At 35.5% G+C, this 24,923-nt stretch overlaps 3 protein-coding genes and 1 non-coding gene across 4 annotated transcripts; 1 reads left to right on the forward strand and 3 right to left on the reverse strand.

The window, feature by feature from the left end:
• Positions 1-744: 744 nt before the first annotated feature.
• On the forward strand, positions 745-11,018 carry LOC135688115 (uncharacterized). The gene is made up of 8 exons (XM_065204825.2): positions 745-1,433; positions 3,300-3,547; positions 4,023-4,200; positions 4,679-4,826; positions 5,764-5,857; positions 6,657-6,856; positions 7,713-7,864; positions 8,796-11,018. Exons 1-8 carry the CDS (start codon positions 1,348-1,350, stop codon positions 9,451-9,453), a joined length of 1,764 nt encoding a protein of 587 aa, XP_065060897.2. The 5' UTR covers positions 745-1,347; the 3' UTR covers positions 9,454-11,018.
• LOC135688118 (uncharacterized) lies at positions 10,780-18,979 on the reverse strand. The gene is made up of 8 exons (XM_065204830.2): positions 18,807-18,979; positions 17,819-17,984; positions 15,617-16,102; positions 14,855-14,993; positions 14,525-14,685; positions 14,186-14,375; positions 12,210-12,397; positions 10,780-11,659 (listed from the first exon to the last, which is right to left on the reverse strand). Exons 1-8 carry the CDS (start codon positions 18,834-18,836, stop codon positions 11,559-11,561), a joined length of 1,461 nt encoding a protein of 486 aa, XP_065060902.2. The 5' UTR covers positions 18,837-18,979; the 3' UTR covers positions 10,780-11,558.
• On the reverse strand, positions 17,634-17,734 carry LOC135688620 (small nucleolar RNA SNORD16). Its single transcript, XR_010516394.1, has one exon. It is a non-coding gene; the product is annotated as a small nucleolar RNA SNORD16 (small nucleolar RNA).
• Positions 18,980-19,678: 699 nt separating the features above from the next.
• On the reverse strand, positions 19,679-23,966 carry LOC135688128 (serine/arginine-rich splicing factor 4). The gene is made up of 6 exons (XM_065204841.2): positions 23,710-23,966; positions 23,053-23,240; positions 22,460-22,529; positions 20,806-20,879; positions 20,451-20,544; positions 19,679-20,090 (listed from the first exon to the last, which is right to left on the reverse strand). The coding sequence occupies exons 1-6, from the start codon at positions 23,854-23,856 to the stop codon at positions 19,920-19,922; spliced, it is 744 nt and encodes a 247-aa protein (XP_065060913.1). The 5' UTR covers positions 23,857-23,966; the 3' UTR covers positions 19,679-19,919.
• Positions 23,967-24,923: the final 957 nt, after the last annotated feature.

Genomic DNA, 24,923 nt, shown 5'->3' on the forward strand with positions numbered 1-24,923 from the left:
TAAGGCATTAATAATTTGTTTATTGCTTAGTCCGTCGTCAGTTCCACTGTATCTATTTCAATCTATATAAGATTATGGTTGATAAATATGAAGGCTAGTCTACCATGTACGAGTATCCACAAGATTTTGCACTGAAAGAAAAAATTATCAGTTGTTTCGTACTTAAGCTCTACATAGACTGTAGACTTAAGCTCTACAAGCGGGTAAATGATGAAAGAAGTAGAGTCGCGAAACAATTGTAAGTGGAATTTAGCAGAAAATTAAAGAAGTACGAAAATGACATGGTCTTCCTCTTGAGAAATTCGGATTACTTCTGAAACCTCTTTCGAACCAGAAGAATGAAGCAATTAATGCAACATATCATACAAGAGTGAAGGTTTTCTCAGAACGCAACTTCGCACAGATTGCACGCGAGGGGGGTCACCCGTTTCCCATGTTATCTCTGGCATAACAAACCAAAATATTCCTTGATTCATGGCAAATCATAAAACCTTGGAATCAAAGTAGAGACCACATACGTCCTCATGAACTGGACAGCGCGTAGCATAATTTACCATGCAGATTAGCAAATGATGCGCATTTAGGGTCTGCGAGTATCCTAGTATGGGCTAAAAAGTTAAGTACTTCATGTAACGACACAAAGACCTAAAAGCAGGAGGCCCCATTTACACTACTACGGATAAGTTTTGAGACGGATTGGCTTTCCGTAGCAAAACACGTGGGGTTAACCGTAGCGATTTTTTATCCTTTTACTAAAAGATACGAGTCAAACCGTATCGCTTTTGAAACAGATAAAAAAGTGATTCGTAGCGACCTCTCGAGGCCATATCAGAAGAAATCATGATCAGCCTGCAATCCATTGTTCAGCGATTTGGTTTGAAGTAAATGAAGGCGTAAAAGCGACCTAGCCACCAACCTTGCAGTTTGAAGCAACTAAGACTGTTGGATCATCAACCCTTCCTGAATAGCAATCGGCTTATGGCTTTTGGAGCAGGTGCTGGCATTGAGGCAAAGCTTAAAAGTCATCGTGTCACGCGCTATTAAAGACGAGCAAGTACCGCTGCGGAGCTGATAGTGCTGCAAAGATAGCATGCAAAAACATGAGCAGCCTACTGATAAGCGAGGCGATATAAGCGATATATCTCGATGGAGCGATGCAAGAAAGGTCTTTTCGGACTTTTACTGGCCTAGCAGTGTTTGGTTAAGACCAGTGTACGGAGGATTATTCGAAAGAGGCTGCGCTGTATTCTATCGATAAATATATGTGTTATTTTGCAGATGTTATTGGCTAATTGTGAATAATTTCATGAACTGTGCTAGCTGTTTAAATCCAGAAGAGGTCATAAAATGGGAGGTGGAATCTCAAAAGATGGAGGACAGATGCATTACAGGGTGCACAATATCTATCTGAACTTTGTGCATTCGTATGGCAGGTAAGATTAAATATATTTGTTGAAATCTCAGCAAACGAATAAGATTATTATAGAATGTAGAACTCCCTAGGACACGACTGGTAACATTCTCAATAGGCAACCAACACTGACTGGGCAAATCACGTGCTCGCGTTTCTGATTGGCCATATTCAATGCACAACTGGGTATGTGTATTTCCTAGCTTAGAGTGTTCAATTTATGTGATGATATTTTATATTGAAGAATGTCAGAGGAATAGCTTGAGTATGTCTCTTTATATGTTTGCTTTTTTCAAAGCCATATTGAGATTGCTTTACAATATTGTCCAAGCTTGGCTTTTATAGCTAGTACACCCTCTAAATCGCTCTGTGGAGGATAGCAATAGAGTAGCACTTTCTACTGAATAAACCAATACCTTAAATAGTGTATAAAAATGCTGCATTACCAGTTATAAATTTGAAGAACTCGAGTGATGACTATTGTGATCAATTGCAAAACGACAGACGTCAAATTTATCATAGAATCACAGAACATCGGGGTCCTGTATAGAAATATATGTTCATTATCTACAAACACAATTTCAGATCTCATTTTTGAAAATACTCCATGAGAGGACTTTATTGAGCCCAAATAGAATTCACCAAAATACCTTTGTCCGGATACACTTTTGTCCGTCCAGATTGTTCGTACTTTTATTATGAATTTTATCGCAATATAAAGTTTGAAACTTATCTAAGATTAAACTGCAAAAATTATTCCCGTTGAAACTGCTCACCCGTAGGCGCTAATAAATTCATGTTAACTTTGTGTCCTCATAAAAACAGCATCACCAGCACCAGCATCATAAAATTTGGATGTAGACAAAAATTTTTCTCGTTAATCTTAACCTAAATTCGAAAACCTGTTAGCTAGAAGGCTGAAGCATTTTTCAAAACGAGACCTGAATTGAATTGGTGTATTACCAAACATTTACCAAGAACATTAAATCCAAGAGTCTCCTGTTTAAACGACAATTTGAGATTCAAGAGACAATTTTTTACAGGGGTTCTGATCCTTGATGGCATTTACAGCGGATGAGTGAACAAATCCTGCAATTGCACAAAAAATTGCCAAAAAATAATTTTATATTTTTTGATATATTTTGTAGGTGTTACTCTACGGTCAAAAAGTTAGGCACAGAAATATTTGATGGTTCTTAAGTTTTTCTTATACTAATGTTGCACAAGATGTCTAAAAACATCAGAAAGGTATATGCCAAAAGTTACACGATACGATAGGGTTACACGTATAAGCCCCTCCAGGCCTAAGATATATGCCACATTTCAGCATAGAATGGTCTATACTTATTTATTGCATATTGTGACCCACTAAGTAAAAAAAATGTTTACAGTACAGATCAATATTGATCCTAAAAGGTAAATACACGAACAAATTTCCATCTGACAATATATTACAAATATAAATGGTGAATTTAAATTTGTCGATTTATGTATGACCTGACAGGAGTACTTGAACAAGAAAAAAATGGGTTACCTTTTGTACACAAGCATTGAAGTTGGAAACGTCACAAAGACGATTGACATTGAATTTTTGAAGAAGCACTTCGATGACGTAAGAACACGAAGAAGAGGCCCTTATGTTGAAGCATTAAGATTTGCGAAGACACGCTTCTTCATGTTTTGCCATGTTGACTTTGATTATAGATTTTATTTTATTGTTACAATTGTGTTGCATTTTTCATATAATTGTGGCTATAAATGCTGGATTTGTAAATGAAATTGAGGAACATTTTGGCTATAAAGGCTATATATTGGCCTACAAAATTTTAAATAAACAACATAATAATAAAAAGTTCTCTGAAATTTTACAAATGTTTTTTTGTTCTAGGCTTCAACCATCAATTCCGGTAACAATTCACCAGAAAGCTCTTTTCTGTTTTTGGTTATCGTGCATATCTCTGTTCCTGGTCTTCCAAATTTTAAAATTGGTCAAACTATTCAACTCGAAAAAAGACCTGGGCAATAACTGCGTCAAAGATGAAGCTGACATTGAAGGTAATGGACCAAATAAGGAGAAAAACCCCCGTCCAGAGAAGGTTACCGAGTTCAAAGAGAAAGCCAAAGAATATCTTTCAGGTTTTTAATTGCAACTTTTCAACATTTTGCAATCATCTGATAATCGAAGGAAAATCATAGATAATTTGTGACTTGGACAATCCTGATGCAAAAATTGTCTTATTTTGTTATTCGTTCGAGCAAATTTGCTGTTAGATTTGGAATGTTTGCACTAGTTTTGATTGAGAAGGAACCGTCAGAAAATTTTTAAATCTTTTTGCATATTTTCTCAGAAAGGTAGCTAAAATTTAAACTAATTCTGCAACCACAAGAAACAAAGCTACATAGCTTGCCAAATTTTCTTGTTCCAGTGAGACATTTTTATAAAGAAGGCACTAAAACGGCTAGAATGAGAAGAGAAATGCTTCAAAATAACGTCATGCATTTATCAAACGTTCCTTAAAAAATTCGATTCTTTTAGAAGCCCGACGAATTGCGACCGAAAACTCTGAACCATTAATTGTTATCTGTAACTTTGATAACTTGCTTTAAACAGAGACGCTGTTAGATGAAGATACAATAGACGAAACAAAGCAAACCAATTTACAAAAGGTGGTCTCGTTTTTTCAAGCAACGCACGAAGAGCAGCCTCCATTCACACAATTCATCTCCAAAATGTGTATCTTTGGGTTCATAATGTTTTATTTCTGGCTGTGTGATTATCTTCATTTATGGTACGTTTACCCGATACGAAAGAATCGTATTCTAACACTTATTTGGAGACCATTAGTAATCGACTGAAAGAATTGATTCTCTGATGGTGTTTGGTTTAATTTTACCTTATGACTGGGCCCTTTTTATGGAAATGATGTAGTTTTTTGCGACCTCGCCTTTTAGATTGTCTTAAATTGCATTTCAGAGTATTTCTTGCAGTCATCTCTTGCAATCAATTTAAATATTTGCTTATGGACTAGGGGAGTCTTTTCATGAATGGATGTTAATCACCAACATGGAAACACCACTCAATAAATAAAAAAAGCAATTAAAACAACACAGACGCTAGATAGGTGGATATGACGTGACACTGTTATTGCCACCTCTATTCATGTACCTAGTGAAAATAGAAATGGTAAAAATTGTAGCTAAGCCATTCATTTTACCGCCCACAGAAAAAAAATTAAATATTTATGAAAGCTTACCGTTTTCTTCTAGGCCCAAAGTTGACAAACAGTACTCAAGGGACACTTTTATCTTCGTGTTTGCAATTTTGCTCATCGCATCAGTTATCTTTTCTATAAAGAAAAATCCAGATAAATTGATTAACCGTGATCAGACAGAAGAATGGAAGGGTTGGATGCAGGTATGATTGGGTACAGGGGCGCAGTGACCCGGAGCAGCAAACAACACATTACAGTCCTAGCCATCGAAAATCGAAAAATTTTAAAAATTCGGAATATTTTTTAATTGAAATCGATCTTTAGCCCCCAGAAAAGTTTAGCTTGCACTGCACCCCTGCTTGGACGTATTTAATATATGCTACTGTCATGTATGGCTTGTTTTGGGAACAGGACTAGCAGTGCCTGTTTGTGATGCCTGTTCAGGGCCTCCGATGAAGGGGGAGGGGGAAGGTGGGGGGTCTTGGCCCTCCCACTTTTTTGCAAAACAATAGAGTTTTTTTCAAAATCTTTTGTTATGGGTGTTAAATTTTTCCGTGCCCCCCTCCCACTTGTCAACCTTCGTCGGAGCCCATGCTGTTTGTGATAAAGGGGATTGGATAAAGAAAACACCCAGAAAACACTACCTGTAATATGCAGTTAGATAAACTTTCGAGTACAGAAGGCTGAAAATATTGCGTCTAAGGCATCTCCGAACGAAAAAAAGCTTTTAAGCTGGTGAAACCAGAAACCACAAGCCCAACGGAAAAATATACGGTGGAAAGACAGCAGAAAAATGTATTTGACAGACAATGTATTTTGCTATTTGGGGGATGAATATTGTCCAGCAAATTACTTGTCAGTTTTTGACCCTCTGCGATAAAACTATTTGCAAAAATTATTGATTATCTTAAAAAGGAGCATTGATGAACGCCATAATGCGACATATTTAAAATCTGGCGAACATTAGGTACTACCCAACCTCTAATCAATTGACTTGGTTTTACCTAATTAATAATACATGAGAATAATGCCAGATAGAAACAAAGACACCACTTCTAAAGTCTTTTTTTATTCTATATGAGTAGTACTTTTCTTACAGACTAAACTGTACTAAAAAATTTATCATTATCAATATTTTAGGTGCAATTTGTATGGTATCATTACTTTGATGCTCAAGAAGTGTTCAATTCAATTCGATGCTACATTGGGGCATATGTGTGGATGACAGGGTTTGGTGAGTAGGCCTATTTTAACAAGAAAACTTCTATATTGACACAATATACATATTTAGCTAAAAAAACATTATACAACATTTTGCGTTTCAGTTTGCAGCTAAAAAGGAGGTGGGTCACTAGTCAAGCTTTTTCGGTGATGGACCCCGAGTAATCGGGGCGAAAAGTTTAGTTTTTCCAACAAATATCTAACAAGCATCTTCAAATTTCATACGTTACTACAATAAGACTGAAATAAAACAGTAGATAAAATTTTATCATAATCAATGCCAAGTGTCATAGATCATATTTCTTGAAGATTTTTCTTATCAGATTGGCAATCTATTTCAGTCATGATTCCGAACCACTGAATAAATTGTTATATCCAGTTCAGCACAGCAAGCAGTCAAAAAATTTTCCGAGAAGCAATCAAATATCGACATTTCCAAAAAATATTGAAACACGCGCTGCTAGTTGTGATTGAATGTGGTTATGAATGCAAACCACGAAAAATTCTTTCGGAAAACGAAAGTCAGAAACGATATGTATGAATGACTAAAACATATTTTTGCATCGTATGTTTTTATGCCATATTGTAGTATTAAAGTTCAGAAGAAAAAGGAAGAGTAATATCAAATGCATTTATTTCTGATTCCATATTTTCTTAGACTTCAAAACTTTCAGAAAAAATGGATTACGGACAAATAAAGTATCGGACAAATTTCTATCCGAAAGTTTGATCGCCCAAAAGTTTTCGTTTATAATAGACACAATCGCACATAAAGCTGGTGACAAACACGATAACGTTGTTTTATTTTCCAGGAAACCTCAGTTATTTCTGGATCAAACAAGACTACTCTGTTTTCCGTCTGCTAAAGATGATGTTTCGGCTTAATTTCTTGGTTGCTATAGTAATGGCAGTAACCAATCACGAATTTGTTCGATATTACGTATGTGCTATGCATACTTACTGGTTCCTATCAGTATGGGCGGTTCTTGTCGTTCTCCACAAGTATAATAAGGTAGGTCCAAACTCAATTCTTCTTTTCTTGACTGGGCAAGTTACTTACGATATGGCAAACAATGTATACCGTTCTGTCATGTGCGATTAATGCCGCACAAAGACAGTGTTGGACAGACATTCTTTGGTGTATAAAACGGGACTATTCAGGACCGTATTTTCCGGGGGGTCTGGGGGGGGGGCTAAGGCACCCTCCCAGTAATTTTGATGACAAAAATTCTTTTGAATATATTTTTTCTAGAAAGTCAGAGAAAGTATTTTTCACTTCAAAACTGTAACTTTTAGATGTCTTCAAAGCACACTGAACAAGGGCCATAGAAAACAGAAAAAGGCACTTGACTTGACAAAAAAATTTTCGCCAAACCAAAGTACATTCAAAATTTCAGCCCACTTAAAATTTTCTTCAAAATTATGGCCCTGCTATTCTAACTTGCAACTCCTAGTTTTCCACTCTGAGAAATCCGGAGCTCCTCGCTCTTTAAACCAAAGCGTGTTACTTAATAATGTACAATATTGTCTATTTTTGACGAATGGTTATGTAGGTGTCGGATCTGCTAATTTCCTCTCTGATACGATAACCATGACTTATAAGTCGGAGAAAAAATTTTAGAAATTAACTATTCCATGAAAATTGTCTTTCAGAAAAAATTTCTAACATTTCCCGATATTAGGAATGTATTTAAAAAAACTGAGAACTGATTTTTGCCAAATCCTCTCTGTTTAAACTTCTAAGCCCTTCTAAACTTGAAGGTGATCCTCTAAGCAACTTCATAAAGTTTTGTGAGTATCAGAAGAAATAAATATTTGACATCAGAAATCCTTATTAAGGATGATTACTCTGAAATGTTTTCTTTTAGAATCGATACTTCATGGCAGCCAAGTTTCTTATTTATGTAGTAATAAATTCATTGATATTCGAAATTCCTGGTGCTTCAGCAAAGATCTTTATTCCCCTTCGCTTCATATTGGATGTTAAAGGAAACCTGGATTACTGGATTTATAGATCAACGTGAGTTATCAATTATGTCTTCAAAACTATAAAGTGTTAATATATTTCAATTTCTCATAAATAAAACCTTACAACTTACATTGTGCCTGATAAGAATTCAGCTTTTTGGATAGTGAAGTTCTCTGAAGAAAAATACCTCATGAGAAAACGTAGTTAGCCATTAGGGCCATGCCTCATAATACCCCTTGGTAGTGTCATCCCCGGGGAAAATGGTCAATATTGGACAATCCATTAGTTTCGATCTCACAAAGTAGCAATAGAAACAGGTATCAGGGGGAGGGGGGAATAGAATCATTGACTATTTGCTATTTGTCACTACCAAGCTTCCAAAGGTAGTTTTTAGGACACTGACAAAATTTGCTTATCCGGCAATAACATGGACCTTTCTCTCGATGTGACCACATCTCGTGTTTCCAATGCCTAGAATTACCGGAGTCTGGCAACTCTACCTCTTCACACTAAGTTAGAATTTATTCATATCAGGGGCTCCAACCCTAGACACTTTGATCTGTTTCAATAAGTAATCTTCACCCAAGGGAAATCCTGGGTAAGAAACCAAATAATTTTAGCTCCATATTGAAGCTCTGGGATATTTTTATACTTGGAATTAACATTATCGCCAGTATCTAAATTTCCTCCAGCAATTAGATTTAATTCGTGATCACGTACTGAATGACTCAAAGTAGAAACATTTTTGCAACCACCCAAATGTACATTGCCTTTTGCCTTACAAGTTACCTGGAACGAAGCTTTTTACCCGCAAGTCTTCGAAAAAGCTCTCACCTTTTAATAAGTCCCCTCTCGAAAAAGCTCCCACCCTAAAGTAATTTTTGTGAAATAAGCATCTACCCTCAAATATTTGCATTTTCAAGCACATTGACCTACTATGCGGTTCTAAAAGTGGAGCCATTAACGATTGCTTATTTTCTAGGCTGGATCATTGGGCAACTCTCATTGGCATGCTTGTTGCTTATAACTACCCTTATTACGAAAAGTTTATGAAATTCCTTGATAAAAAAGAAGATGATCGAAACAAACAAAAACTAAAAGAAGCAATCCGAATTATAATAACTGGCATTGCCATAGCGATTGTTGTAATCTGGTTCTATTACATTCTGCTTCTCGATCGACACACGTACATCAAAATCCATCCATATACGTCATGCATTCCAGTGATTGTTTACATCTGGTTGCGAAATCTTTACCCAGCCATTCGGACATATCACTTGAGCTTGCTTACATGGCTTGGTAAGATAACACTAGAAACGTATTTATCACAGATTCACATATACATGATTGGAGACGCAAAGAAGATTTTAGTTTACTTACCCAATTACCCACTCCTGAACTTCATGCTCGCAACTGCAGTATACCTGTTCGTGTCGTTGCATCTCTTTCGCTTGACCGTTTTCTTCAGCGCTTATTTGCTCCCGAGAGACCTCAAAGTGATCGGAAAAAACTTTTTAATTGCTCTCATGTGGCTTGGCACTTGCTATGCATTCTCAGCTGTATTAACGGTTAGATACTCCTGGGGAATGAAGAGGACTGGGTTCGAATTCTTGCTTTGGAACGTCACAAAAAGCAGGTAGAAGAGTGTCGTCAGTAAAATGGTGCAACAAATGGGGAGGATTCATCCAAAGCGTGTATGCTGATCCTTTGAGATCTAAAGAAGATTAAGCAAATATATTTAATTGTTTCAATTCAAATTATCTTTATCGAAATTGATACGGTGTAAACTTCTCTGGCGAAGTCAGGCCTTGGGTGCCTTATAGCAACTTAAATTAAAAAGTAGCTAATCAATACAGTGAAATTAGAATTCTTATCTAGGATAACAATTATTCAATGTGAAACCTGTTCACCGTAGTCGCATAGGTGAGAAATCGTTAAAAATATATGTAGAAAAGTTAAATGTTCTAGTGAAACTTAATTGCCTTTGCTAGAGCGTAGATGCATGCAAAAGTAAATTTTTTTTTTCAAATTATTTGTTTTGTGGACGTTCTGCAGACAATATTGTAATCACAACGGCTATTCTGCACAACATTTAACAAGTGGAGTATTCATATTAGAGACATAAAAAATTTCTCGGAGAAAGCATGTGATATTACCGTAACAGAAGTAAAGTATTCTAAACGAGCTTGCTCACAAATATCTTTAAGAAAAATATTTTAATAGAATAGCTTTTTATACTAAAGACTGAATTATTGAAAGATATTTTCTTGCGACGTAACTCGAGGAATTCTTTGCCATCTATTTACTAACACTATAGCTAATCTTTATATCTAATGGTACAGAATACCATAATACATTTTCCAGAGGGACTCTAGCTGTGGGGCTAGCTCTTTTTCAGAGAGGGAAAAATGATTCATTTTCATTAAGAAACAATTGTCACCGAGGATGGAGGATTAATTGATCCTAGTTTGAAGAAAGCCCTGGAAAACGAATCAGGAAAACATGGATAGTTTCCATCTGCCATGGAGCAAAATTAGCTTTGTTTATTGGATACAGGTCTCCAAATGTGCCTCATTCCAAAACTAAAATCTACCTTTTTCTCTTCGTTATATGCCGGTGACAAAACCGGACTTTGTAACCAAAATAGCTGAAGTACTTTTGTATTTGTAGTCTTTCATTTCCATCAAAGGTGAAATTTTAAAAACGTTTTATTGGGTGAAACAAAAAACCGCTCTAGAACAGGGAATTGTCAGGAGCAATATGAACAACTCCTGGCGAGCATCTGAATGGTGTCAAACGAATATCTAGGCAAGCCGTATGAAAGTGTCCCGTGTGCAGTAGAATCTAGGGCCAGCCCCTTCTTCCTCCTGCCAACTTCAAGAGCAGTTTTGTGCATAATTTTAAGCAGTAAAAAAGCTAGTTTCTTTGAGAAAGAGAATATTCAGGATTGTCAGAGAAAGACATAATTTTGGCAACAGTTTTAATGTTTTTAATAAATGATACAATCTGCACTTACTTACATGCTCAACAAGATAAAATTCCGACTCAAAACGAAATATTTATACATAAACTTTGACCATTTCTATCCTTCTAGAAGCATGAAAGCATATCGCCCTGTTGGGGATAAAAATTCCGACACACTGAAGATATCAAATATAAGATAACTTACAAAGTCTAAAATATAAATGAGATTCAAAACATTAATGACTTTCTGCAAAAAACCAGATTCTTGGGTTGTTTATAAAGAAATAAAAGTTTCCTTAATTACAAACTAGCCCGGCAGGGTGGGAATCTGAGATACAAAAAACTTGGTAGTATTACTAGCAACTGTAAGCTAGCATTTTTATCAAAAGCCAGAAAGATAAAAGCAAGGTCTTTACTTAGTCACAATCACAGGGCAACCGCATTTCAAAGGATCATTCTGAGCAATTCCGAAATAGCGACCGGGTGTAACGTTGATTCCTAAAAGTCCGGATTATCTTGAGTATACCGGACGCATCTATACTCAAAACCACAAAAAGATAAAACTCTAAAACCAAGTAAACCCTTCGCCATCAATGTGACGAGGGAATGTATACAGTCAATGCTTGCGTCACGTAGCTCAGCACCAGGAGGAAGTCCACAACGACAGCGTTTGCTGCCAAAGATGCCTTTAGACGGTGCGTTGTGGTTAAGTATGAAGAAATCATCTCTGATCTCTTCAAGGAATTAAACTTTGTACGTTGCGATTTATCATCAAAAAGTGTTAGTCCGAATCAGAGCCGTCAAACGATATTTTGGTCCCCGAGAATTTTTGGATTGATCCTTTATGGGCCGCTTGGGCTGAGTTTGGAGTACCACCACGTCCTGAAAAGAGAGGGAGATCGAGTATATAAAGGGGAACATATGTTATGATAGCATTTACGACTTCTGTAACATGTTTGAAACAAAAAAAATTTACTGCTTCCTTTTAATTGTTATCATTTACATAATACAAGGGCGCTTAAATCTGAAGCAAAGAAGCACCAAGTCATGAAAGAGAAACTTAAGCACTGACACTGGGATGAGGAGCTTTTTAGGGATTGTTGTGAAATGCATGCAAATGGTGTTGAAGCTAATAGAATATGGTACCGTTATGGAATGGACAATTTCGACTTGCCAAGGCCTCCTGAAAAGCAGTTCTCAGAAACTGGCGGGGCTAACGTGCTTAAATAATTAAAAATGTAATTGTACATTGAAAACACAACAAAGAACTGCGAGGAAATATACTAAGAAAAAAAGTTTAATTGCTATCTTCTTTTACTAAACTCAGTTTTGAAATTCTTAGTTTGATGAATTTTAGGACCGATAAAAATTCATACGATACTTCAAAACTAGCAATAAAACAAAATTAGCTACTGTGAAATTTCCGCCTTACCTCTTCCACGTCCTCCACGTCCTCCACGTCCACCGCGTCCGCCACGGAAACCACCTCTTCCGCCACTATCACCATCTCTTGCTTTTGCGAAATTTACTCGTATATTCCTTCCATCGACCTCTTTTCCGTCAGCTTTCTTTTGTGCTGCCTGTGCGGAGGATACATCATCGTACTCAACATAACCGAACCTGAAAAGATCGAGTTCATTAATCATCATAATTATCAGTTATTTATTCAATTTTAACTTGGCAGTCCAATAGACATTTACAGAAAACTGTTTATTATGGCTACCTCTCTAAAATTTGCTGGAAGCAACTACAACCCGTAAATAAAAAATATAAAAATTACGATTTTAATTTAAATTTAATGATGCTAAAAAAATCCTAAGGCTAAACCTGGAAGAATATTTGAAAATATTCTGGAGTTGCAATCTCTTTACTATCATTTCTTTTCATATATATTTTTTGAAATGCCGCAAAGAGAAGTCCTCAGCTCTCATTGCAAGTGTTTCTAAAAACCTTTGCCTGCACATCAGATTTCATCATTTCTATACCTGGTGTCTTTATTGATGACAGCTACAGGTTGATTTTGGGTCTTAAATTCTAAGCAACATCATCTCATCAAATATGTTTTTGTGAAAGAAAACAGAAGTTCAATTCTTGTTTAAAATGTTTTGATCAAGAACAGCTGCCGACTCCCCTGATAAGTGGACAATAAGATTTTTTTCTCCAAAAACTCTTGCAATAAAATTCAAGCATCAAAATTCATAGAGTGAAAGTCAATGTGACTGATAGCACATTTTTGCATAACAGGGTCTGTGAAATGAGACTGGCAATGCCTCTTGATTTTGCATTTTATTGCACCTGTAATTAAAGACTCATAATGACTCAATTTCTTCCCAGAACATAAATTTCCAACACCAAATATCTGCTTGTTATTTCCACATGTAAGGGAAATAAAATTATGCTACATCAGCAAGAGGGTGGTTCATATTTGCTGAAGTATCTTTTCAAAAAAGGACAAAATTTGAAAATTCTGGGAATATGCGACTTTCATCGTTTTATGATGCTGTGTTTAAAGTGGATTGATGACAATGGTACACATAAAAAGTTTTGTTGCAAACATTCAAAGTTCGGTCAGATGTTATGCTGTCAACAAGGCAACATCCTGTTGAAGAGTGGCAGGCAACCGCTCACAGAATGATACTCAGACGCAAATTACATCATCACTCCAATCAATTCTGTTTGCCAGGCATTGACAGTGTTATATGGATAAAAATAAACTGCCCTTGAAAACATTCAAAAAAGCAAAAACTTTGTTCACATCCAGGGAAAAAATGTTTACATCAGAACCAACTTTTTAATCGATTTTCTATCCGATTTTCTATGTTTGATACTATCTATTTCAAAAGCTGACTGGTTACATGCATGTTTAATTCTTTTGTGCTGATTTTCTTGTGCAGTGTGTGTGTCATAAATGATTCCAAATTGATTGAGAGATATATTGATCAGTCTTAATGATTCTCAAAGTGAGACCTGGCCAAATTCATCATAAAAGCAACTTTAACTTGGCTTCAGTAATATTATTCACACCACAGAAACATGCCCAAATTTACAAGCCTTTAAAACAAAACCAAGGATTTGTTTTCTTTCCTATGACATTTATTCCAACAAATATAAATTCTTAAAAAAACTTTGAGGTTATGAGAAATCATAATATTTTCTCAAGGTACTACTATTTTCTCGAGGTCTCTTTAGCAAACTTGATTTTTCACAGACAAAGGAGATGTAGTAAAAATTTGAGACAATGACATAACACTTGCGGTAATGAAATCAGGTGACAAGTGTTTAAATTCTGCCAAATTTGCAAGCCAATTTTGTGAAGAGGATGGCCATTTCCATAGGTCATTGCCTCAACTGAACAAATAGAAAAAAATAATTCTCTGAAAATAACTAAATTCATAGAATTGAGCTTACCCTCTTGGTTTTCCAGTTTCCCTGTCTTTTGCTATCCTTACATCTTTGCAGCCTTTGAAAACACTTGATAAGGAGTTCTCTGTGGCATCAAATGACAAATTACCAACAAATAAAGTATTGGATGGCTCATTGAAGTCACCACGTCCACCACTCCACGGGGAGCCACCACGTCCACCACGTCCACCTCGTCCTGAAGAAAAATAATCAAAACAAAATGACCAATGCTCTAAGGAAGCTAGAAGATCTAATTAATATCAAACTATTGTTGCTCATGAATACTTTATGAATCTAAGTGCCTTGCTGGTCTAGAAGCAGGTTTTTAAGGCAAAATGAACATACCGCCTCTGTCACGTCCTCTTGGTGTACCTCTGGATGAACCCTGCCTTTTTGGTGTGGAGTTTGCAAAATCAATTCTTATGTTCCTTCCATCAACCTCACTTCCATTGAGTTCAACAGCTGCTTTGGCATCTTCTTCACAACTGAAATCTGCATATCCAAAACTGCAAGAGGATGTCAACTGTTGTAGTTCTTCAGAGTTACATTCACGATACAGATACATTTACTGACACGACCACAACTGGTGGAATGTAAGGATCAGCTAAATATGAAAATGGCAGATAAAATGATGATGAAATTTAAAGTAATATAAGCCCATGTCATTCAACTTACCCTTTGGATCGCCCTTCCTCATTCATGATAACCCTAGCACCTACAGCACTAATTTCGTTTTCCTCAAAGAACTCTTTAAGGCTATCTCCAGTAGCACTCCAAGGTAAATTACCAATAAAAACAGATTTTTGAGCAGATCCTGAAATAAATTTAAACAAAATGGTAATACTACAAAGAGAAAACAATAATAATTCTGATGAAGCCTTCAATTCAATGCTTTGCAAGTAATTTACAATTAATCTATTCATATAAAAATTTCCAATAAAATGCTGTAAATACTAAAAGAGAGTTGGATGAAATGTCAACTATAAAACTTTGAAAAATAAAACCTAGACATATATGCATTCGTTTTTCTATCAGAAGCCAATTTTTCATCAGAATCTTTTATCACAACTGTTTATAAGGCAAATCTAGGACCCAAATTACATTATTGTTTCGGGTCAAAACTTCATCCTTGGATATGATTGCTTTACATCAAAAAATGTAATTATGCCTTAGACAAAGAAAATGAAATATAAAAATAATTTTATACATAAAAACTGCATCTTGTTGATTGAAAAAAATCTATATGTGATTTTCCATTTGGTAACTAAAGACATCAATAACAACCGCTGAATATTGCACAACTTGGAGAAGGAAACTGAAGTGTTTTTGCGCTGTATCTTTTCATTGCTAAAACATTGAAAAAACTTTTCGAGGGACGTACAATAGACTGGACAAAACATGATTCTTCCAAAAGAGCAATTAACTTAAAAATAATACCATTTTCACCCTCAGTTGAAGGTTTCTTAGAAGGTTTTTTGGCTTCCTCTTCCTCCTCTTCTTCGCTTGAAGATTCATCATCAGCTGGAGCCTTCTCTGCCTTTTTACCATTAACTTTTGGGGCACTTTTTTCCTCTTTGTCATCCTCTTCCTCATCATCACTATCTTCAGACGAAGAATCATCATCTTTTTCAACTTTCTTTGGTGCCTTCTTTGCTTGCTCTTCTTCCATTTCATCATCTGAACTGTCATCTGAGCTTTCATCACTGTCTTTCTTGGCATTTTGGGTTACCGGCTTTTTCACAGGCTCTGTGGCCATTTCCTCATCACTTTCACTTTCTTCATCTGAACTGCTTTCTTCTTTAGCTTTCTCCTGGGTGGCTGATGCAGGCTTTGATGTTTCAACCTTTTTGGGTGCTTCATCTTCTTCCTCTGAATCAGAGTCTGAGTCAGATGCTTCTTTCTCTGGTTTCTTCTTATCCTTTCCTTAAAGCCAGAAGAAATCTACTTTGTCAACAAAGTGAGCAGTTTGGAACACTGATTTTAATTGCCAAAATATCTGAATTGCACAAACACAAACTGGAGTAAAGTTACCTGATTACCCAATAAGTATCTAAATCTTTGGTTACTATTAAGAACATTTATACAAAGATACAGTTTTGAGTTAATAGTATAAAAGTCAGAGGAAATTTTGCAATAGAGTTCACAAATCAGTTTTATAAATGTTCTAATGCCAAATTTTACATTGAATCCCGATTTCCTATTGCACGATTTTGCAAGATAAGGTGTCCAACTTGAAAGAAAATATCATGTATATATAGGCAATCTTGAGTGGTATTACAAAATACATTTCAACCATAGCTTGAAAAAAGATTTTTTCCTGGCAGCAAAAAAATTAAAGTTTCCTGTGAAGCTTAGACAAATGTTTCCAGCTACTGAAAGTGATACTTTAAGTTCCTTGATTTGTTTAAACATTTGTCCTAAAAATAAACTGCCATACTAAAAAAGAACTCATTACCGGTTCTCGATTTTTGTTAAAAGTGATTCGAACAGGAATCATTTTGTTTACTGTATTACTGCATTACTGTATTAGATGATCATGGAGAATGTGATATAGCACAATACACATAGTTTGTTTTCAAGGTTAAAGTTAGTGGATTTGTAAATCTCTAATTACTTTGATTGAATTTCATATCAGTACTAGCAAACTAGATACTTTTGATATATTGAATGTATCCTACATCTTGCTCTGGGTTTCGTGTTTGCTGCTAATTTTTATCACCAAAGCTAGTAGCTCATATAACATGTAAAAATTATTTTTTACTTTTCAGTGGTGAAAATCAATGTTTTAAATCAGAGATGTTGCTAGAGGCAAAGATGTAAGCCCAAAAAACTTACTTTATATTAAGCTAGTGATGAAAAATGCGAATACCAGTAGAAAGTATGAATAATAATGGACACAATGGACACAGGTTTGGGGCATGTTCACTTTATATACAATTGACATAACAAGTTTTGCTGTCTTAAGATGTTCTGATCCATCCAGAATGGCGAATGTAAAAAGAGAAAAAAACTTTGTTTTAGCTTGCTTGAATTAAATTAGTAGCTGGACATCATGACCGAATTGCTGGAAATTTGTCATAACAGATGCTGATAATGCCATATGATTGTATTTCAAAAGCTAATCTTCGTTTTCTGTTACAAATGCAGAACAAAAATTATATATACAGTATGTATGTATATATATCACAAGAAAACAGCGTTCCATAAAAAGAGAGTAACATTGATTCAATGTTCATATTAAAATCAAGCAATGGAGATTTCATGCTAAAATTTTCCTGGCAACCAGCAACAATTTCCTGCAATGCTAAAAATTTCCTGGCAGCACTGCTTATGGACATCTTCCAGCCCTGATTTTAATTATAATAGCGTTCAAAATCTTAATGGAAAATAAAACAGTCTATTGTCACAAAATACTAAATCAGATAAAAAGTTTATTTGCTGCAAGATCTTAATTTGATCAGAATCAAATTTGTCGTCAGTGAAAATGCTCTGCACTGGAACAGCAGGCAACTGTTCACAGAGCAACTCTAAGACGCAAATTACATCATCACTTCAGGAGAAAAATTACAAATACCAAACAAATCAATAATTATTATTTGATATAGAAAACTAACTGGCTTGAAAGCTGCAAAACCATACCTTTCTTCTTGGTCTTCACTTCAACTTCAACCTTCTTCTCTTTCTTAGATTTCTCCTTCTTTTTTGGCTTTTCTTCTTGAACTACCACTGGTGGAGGCTCGACATTCTTTTCCTTCTTCTTCTTCTTTTCCTTAACTGGTTCTTGGGCAACAACTTCTTCCTCAATCTAAATTTAAGACCATAAACTTCGAAATTCAGGACTTATGATATCATTTTTACTGGCAGAGGGTGTGTGTGTGAGTAACATGACTAGGGCAGGACATAAACCTAGTTGGTGACCAGCCACTTTCTCTATTTAGCAAACTGTATTAACCCATTACCAAAATCATGTTTTTAGGCCTGGCTTGTTCTGTTTGCTCTCCATGCATTTTCACTTTAGACATTAAGTACCTCCAAACACAAAAAAGAGGGCATACATAAAGCCTGTTATATAAACGCTTGAGAATGCTGTCATGGACGACAGGTACTTGATTACCCAACAATTAACTCAAAGAGCAATATATATACGATAAAGACAAAAATGAAGACAAAATCATAATGCTACCTTCCTTTCAATTCCTCGCTTTGCTAAAAGTCTCACAACTTGGCCTATGTCATAATGACTACATTCGAGGCTTTAAACAAACATTCAGAAAGTAAGCTTGATTCCAATTAGACTTTATTTTAGCTGAACGTTTTGAAAATCTTTTCCAATCAACCGTTTATACTGAAATATTTTATGACCAACGACACAGGTCATTCCTTACATACAGAGGACATTAAAAAGTTGAACTTAACTAAACCATCACCATCACTGACAAAATTTCAAAACCTTACTGTCACTTTCGTACAGGAGACAAAAATTCCTTGATTTAAGTGCCTTGATCATGATTTGAGAAAGGCGGTGTTCTAAATAGAATGGAAAACTTAGAGGAGCCTCGCGAATCGGCCATTTTTCAGTGAAGAGTAAACTAAGTTTTAAGTAGGCCATGCGACGTAAAACACTTACCTTTCTCTTCTTTGTCTTATCTTTACCCATTTTGAGTTAGTAGAGCTTCTAGCTTTATAATATAGTTCAAGATTCGAACTGTTACCGCTGATATAGATGTGTTTCACCAGAAGACAACTAGCCTGAAATTCTAGATCAGGCAGCACGTGGTGAAAACTTGAAAAGGAACGATTCGGTTGTGCGGAACGTGCTTGACGCATAGAATGCTCCTTCGCGTCATCCTCAAAACTGACGAGGGCCGGTAACCACGAGGTGAAAGTAGATTGGGCACTAGTCACACAGAGTCGCGCCTGTAAAATGGCTATTCTTGTACATCAAGAGTTTTAAAAATTTCGACAACATGCGTAAACGTGAAGCAAACAAAGCATTTGCATTCATCAAATTCTAAAAAAGCACACTAACTTTATCTGTTTTGCATACGTAATCATACCAGAATGTTTATTTTTTAGCAATAACAATAAAATAGGCCAAAAATTTCATCTATATACAATGTTAGCATCAGTTCCGTACAGAAACAATCGAATTCCAATTAACTTCCTACCATAGACACGTTACCTAATTTTTGAACAAGCTCATTACAACAACTTGAATACTTGTTGTTTAATTCACTTACAAGAACTTTGGTTTTACATAATTGCATACAAATTCTCAAATTCGATATTTCTCTGAAGTTTATTTCTTGTCTATTTCTCTGCTTGATCAACACAGTCGAGTTCCTGCTTGAATGCTGTCACTTTAGTTTGATCTTGTATTTTTCTTCACATACATAAATAATACAATGGAATTTAATGAAAGGTCATTGACAGGTTTTATATTTCAAAACCAAATCTCATATTTTCAAAGAGACGTGTTAAAACAGAGAAACAAGAAAAGAAAATGCAGATTTACATTTGAAACAACTACTGTAAGTCTTCTTATTACAAGAAAAGTGGAAAGTGAATGAAATAAAAGCACATAATGATTTACATGAGGATTTATTTTGTTGACAGATGTTGCCAATATCTCTTAGACAAAACTCTTAGGCAAATCAAAAAATCTTTAAAAAGTTTCACTATTTATCTAAAAGATTTCATGTCCATGAGTATATTTCTTCTTTGAAGATGATCCAGATTTTTAGTCCTCCTTCTGTAGATCTGGGGATTTTGAGCGAGAACGAGATCTTTCATATGAGCGCCTTCTTGGCGACCTTGATCTGGATCGTTCATAGGATCTTCTCCTTGGGGATCTTGACCTTGATCGAGATCTGGAGGCAGAGCGTCCTTTGCGCATATCTTTTGGTGTGTCCTATAAGATTAACAATGGAAAATGTATGGTTAGTTAACAATCAAAATAATCACTTGAGTTTACGATAACAATTATGATATGGCAAAACAGCAGTAGCATAACTTAAAGATTGAGTGTTTGGTGCTTTCAAAGAAACGAAAGAATTCTGGACTGTCCATATTCTGGTTCATTAAACACATATATATAAAAATGGTTGACAATATAAATTGAGGCTGTCTTATACTTATATCTACTTGCCTTTTTGATGACAATTGCGTTGTTTTCATTATCTTAATGTTGGGAGCAGCAACTGCACTTCACGGTTCTGTCTGCCTAGCTAGCTTATTCTGATATGTAAAAAGAAATTATTGAAACACTTACATCAATGAGTCTAATACGTTTTCCCATAAGTTCTGTTCCATCCAGTTTCCGTATAGATTCTTTCACATCACTGTATCTTGCAAACTCAACAACCCTAAGACATAACAAGCAAGGTTTTGAAACATAGATGCACTATTGAGCAAGAAGTTTGAAAAATTTCTTGAGCATAAGTTCACTTGCATTCATAGATAGATTTCAAAGCAGATAAACCAAGTACTGACTTTTGCCAACTTTTGTTCAAAACAAGATTGCCCCAACAAAATTCAATTTCTTCAATATGATAAGCCAAGTCATCAGAAACTTAACATGGTGTTATATAAAGTAAAAAGCTACAAGAAAACAAATGGATAAATACCCTTCTCCAACTTTTTCTCTGTGACATTTTGTAAAGGTTACTTCCCCATGTTGTCTAAAATAGTCTTTTAGGTCCTACATGAAAAAAAAGAAATTAAGCAAAACCAGGATCATAAAATGTGATTGTAGTGAAAAAGTCTTAGTTTTTGTTCATTTTCACACAAATCTTTTCCTGTATTTTGTAAAGAACTTTTAAAAAATTAAAAACTTGATTAATTTGGAATACAGTGGATTAAATTTGTTCTTATCTAAGGATTGAAAAAACATATTTTTTGAAAGAATTTAACAACTTAATTAGAAGACAATATATCTCAAATCAAGGGGTGAGCATATTTGGCTTCTGGGTAGGTACAATTTTACATTTTAAATCTCTGTTACAAAAATCCCAAAAAATAAATCTTGCAAGGTGGCTCTTGAACACTAAATTCTGCATGCTTCTGATATCTGCCCATAGACAGCTTCTGCAAATAAACTCACCTTTTAGGCCTAGCAACCAGTTCTTAATTACCAAACAGTCTACCAAAACCAATAACCATTGCATTGGCCATTAGGAGCTTAAATAAGCTTTGGACCACTAAACCATTACCAGGGGGCACCAGTATGCAACCAGGGGGCACCAGTATGCAATCTTATGCTAGCCAACCATATTTTCCACAAAGGAAAATAGAATTCACTGGTGAGCTCATCTAATCCACAAAAATCGGGATAAGAAATAGTTTTCCAATCCAAGTATAGCCTATCAACCCAAGTGATCCACAATGATGTGACCTTGAATGCCACCAAAAGCATCTTCATCTAAGTCTTAAACTCCATGGACCAAATTTCCATTAGGTTAGCCCAGTTTATTACCAATAAATCTTTTTTGCCCATTTCAAAACCATACCATGTACTAAATAGGAAAGAGTACTAATGAAAAATGTGGTGAAACATGCAGCAGTAAAGTTAGGATGAATAAATACTATGCTACTAACAAATACCCTGTTGCTGGATTTTAACTATAACTCACTTTCTTTGATACAAGAAATGCTAAAAGAGACTGCTTATTAATATGCTGTACTTACCAGAAAAAATTAAAAAATAATTTGCAAATAGTGTCCCATTCAGTTAAGACTGTTTTGAGTCTTTTATAGGCAAAGAACATATATATATCTTGCAAGGGTAATTAAACAAAGTTGGGCATGTTTCACAGAAGGCATGAGCCTCAATCCTCCTGTAAAATTCTTTGTGCACTTCCTTGAAATTCATAAAGTGGTCTCAGGATTGATCAGATTTTGGGAATAATTTAAGAAGTTTGTTTTGAGTGATAAAATAAGCTTTCTTCTAGTGTGCAGAATTGTTAAATGGTATATGTCAAGAATTGATCGATTATAAAAATGAAATTAAATGGGAATATGTCAACATTTCTTCCTGTCACATCTAGGCAGAAACACTTGTGGGGAATAATGTAGGCATGTCACCACTAATGTTGACTTTTCATTTGTCTTCAAAAAGAAATATACATGTTGCTAGTATGGTCATGAAGGTGTCAACTCAAGATGGCAGAAAAGGTAAGAGGCAACACATGATCAATTTTTTCCAGATTGCTCAGATATATAATTACCATTTTACCACAATGATTTAAACATTTCAGGGGTGAAGATACAAAAATATATTACCTGCCAACCAGCTCTTGTAGACAAATTCTCTACGATCACTCTGTAGTCAGTATTATATGGTGATCCGTACCTTCACAAATAATAAAATGTGTAAGTTTGCAAAAGCATTGGAAAAAGGCTATAGGTAACAAAGTTTCTTTAAATTCTGATGACATTTTCCTGTTAAAAATGCAAAGTTTTTGAAAAACCAGAAAAATATGTGAAATGCAAAAGACTGGAATTGTCTTAATTCAAGCTGTAGGGGATAAATTTTTGCTAGTAGCACATTTTAGAAACTCTTTACACTTAAATCCTGTTAATCTTCATGAAGCCGAACGCCAAAAAAACCTGGGTGTACGCCGAAGATCTTTGGGCCTAAGTACATGGAAGGCACCCAGGTTTACACTTAAATCCTGTATATCTACATGAAGATGATCTTCATTCCTTGTTCTTTGACTGGTATCCCAATCCTTTACAGCTACCAAAATAGATATTTAAAATGGTCAACAGGGTGTCTTTTAACTTTGTTGGAAATAGTTTTAGAAAATGAATAAAAAAATCTGCACTAAGTGGGCAGCAAATTGGTGAATCTCTATCCATTAGCTGATACTTACTTATCTCTAAATCTGAAGCCTCCACCTCTTCCTCCTCCTCCTCCTCCACCATATCTATCAAACCTGTCTCTTCTATCATATTTTTCTTTGTTTGGTCTGGCATGTTCAAGTGCAATTCTGGTTCCAAGGAGCTCTTTGTGATTTAATTCATACACTGCATCATCTGCATCTCTATAGTCATCAAATTCCTGAAAATATTCAAACAAACTTTCTTGATCATTCATTTTAACAAGGGGAAACATGACAAATCAACAATTATATCCACTTTTGAGGCTTTTAAGCTTCTCTGATAATGATGGCACTTCCCAATAGCTGTTTTGGAAGCATTTTTCTTGCTCTGGGGCGCAGATTGTGAGTAGCCCAATTAAAGACAAGAAAGTGTCTAAAACTTACAGGAAAAGTATCATAATAGCTGTTAAACATTAGCATTAACCAGAATATTGAAAAACTGCTTTATATCACTTTGCTGACCTAATGTGAAACAAAATGAGAACGACAATGCAAAGTCTTAGGCCCATCAATGTTTATGTTTATTCAGCTTTGTTCAGCTCTTATAGCAAATGCATTTGGTCGCATCTTCAATTTTGCAACGGATTTTAATAAAAGTGAATGAGGAAAAAAAAGCTCCAGTATAAGCTTTGTAAGCATAACACTTACAACAAAGGCAAACCCGTTTTTCAAGTTGATGTCTCGAATGCACTTTGAAAAACCATGATCTTTGAAGAAATTTTCCAGGTCTCTTGTTCTTGCATCGTTGGGAATACGCCCAACAAAAACTTTGTAGCCAGATGAACTTCTACTCATCTTGATTTTACTTTTGTTGTGGGCAATCTGCTTACTTTTCCTCTGACCAAAGCTTGGTTTCTTACAAAACTTGCCAAAGGTTCGAGGGAGGCCGTTGGGAGCTGGACACGATATAAATATTACCCACAATTCTTTGTATTAGATTGTCCACTTTGACCAATCAACAATAAATAATTTGCATAACACAAAAAGATTATTCAGTGAGGTTAGTAGGGGTGAAAGGGTAAATGGGATTCAGAAATCAGTGTATCAGCAAATTTTTGGTTAATTTTCTTAACACTAAATTTTGGAAAACATCCCATATCAGTGGGCCTAAGAGGGGGGCTCAGCCTCCGTGTCAAAATTGGGGGCTTAACCCCTAACAAGCAAGTTCATATTTGGCTGAATCCCGCTTGGGACTGGACGAATTCTGTGTCGGCAACCCTTTTTTGTGTGGCGAATCTCCAACACAATTGCAAGTGTAGTAAGGGTGAGGCCATGGGTATGATCTCTTGAAGTTGTAAGCGCAACCGTCCTTTCTTACTTTTTAGAACGGCACCCCTGGACCACATATTGCACTGAAGCCCCCTCACTTTTACGTTCACGGCAATGTCATTTTCAATGATTTTCAACCCTCGAGGCTACTTGAGCAAACTGAACCTTTTGATTTTGCATAAAATATCAACTTTTTGTAAATAAATAATCCCACTCAAATTAATTCACTGTATGCCCAAATGTAGATACCAAATATCGTTCATCTGATAATGAAATGCTCTTTACAGCCTGCTATCTTTCTTTACAGCAAGGCTACAGAAATGATATCGGCAGAATTTGAAACATCACAACAAAGAAGCGAGACATCGTAACGAATAAAGAAGCAAGAAAACCCTTTCTTGAATTCATGCATTTAATCTGATTCAAACGCATGTAAAACTTTTAATTACCCTTCAGAACGGTTGCCTGATGACCGCATTAAGCGTAAAACTCAATTATTAATCTTGTAAATATCCTTTCTATACACCAAACCGTGTACTGCTTGGCAGTTATTTTCATAAACTTTTAAATCGATAATAATAGCATTCCTGATT

This window comes from Rhopilema esculentum, chromosome 19, assembly GCF_057945365.1.
Source record: "Rhopilema esculentum isolate cy_ngs chromosome 19, ASM5794536v1, whole genome shotgun sequence".
Taxonomy (NCBI): domain Eukaryota; kingdom Metazoa; phylum Cnidaria; class Scyphozoa; order Rhizostomeae; family Rhizostomatidae; genus Rhopilema; species Rhopilema esculentum.

Bases quoted from the DNA above. Each gene is read 5' to 3' on its own strand.
- LOC135688118 (XM_065204830.2), bottom strand. From the start codon at position 18,836: ATGGGTAAAGATAAGACAAAGAAGAGAAAG. The intron at 16,103-17,818 runs GTATGGTTTTGC...TCTGGCTTTAAG, and splicing joins AGTGAAGACCAAGAAGAAAG to GAAAGGATAAGAAGAAACCA. The intron at 14,376-14,524 runs GTATGTTCATTT...ATTTTTCTTCAG, and splicing joins AAGAGGACGTGACAGAGGCG to GACGAGGTGGACGTGGTGGA.
- LOC135688115 (XM_065204825.2), top strand. From the start codon at position 1,348: ATGGGAGGTGGAATCTCAAAAGATGGAGGACAGATGCATTACAGGGTG. The intron at 3,548-4,022 runs GTTTTTAATTGC...TGCTTTAAACAG, and splicing joins AGCCAAAGAATATCTTTCAG to AGACGCTGTTAGATGAAGAT. The intron at 4,827-5,763 runs GTATGATTGGGT...TCAATATTTTAG, and splicing joins AATGGAAGGGTTGGATGCAG to GTGCAATTTGTATGGTATCA.
- LOC135688128 (XM_065204841.2), bottom strand. From the start codon at position 23,856: ATGAGTAGAAGTTCATCTGGCTACAAAGTTTTTGTTGGGCGTATTCCC. The intron at 22,530-23,052 runs GTAAGTATCAGC...TTATTTGTGAAG, and splicing joins GGCTTCAGATTTAGAGATAA to GTACGGATCACCATATAATA. The intron at 20,545-20,805 runs GTATTTATCCAT...GTTATGTCTTAG, and splicing joins AGAGAAAAAGTTGGAGAAGG to GGTTGTTGAGTTTGCAAGAT.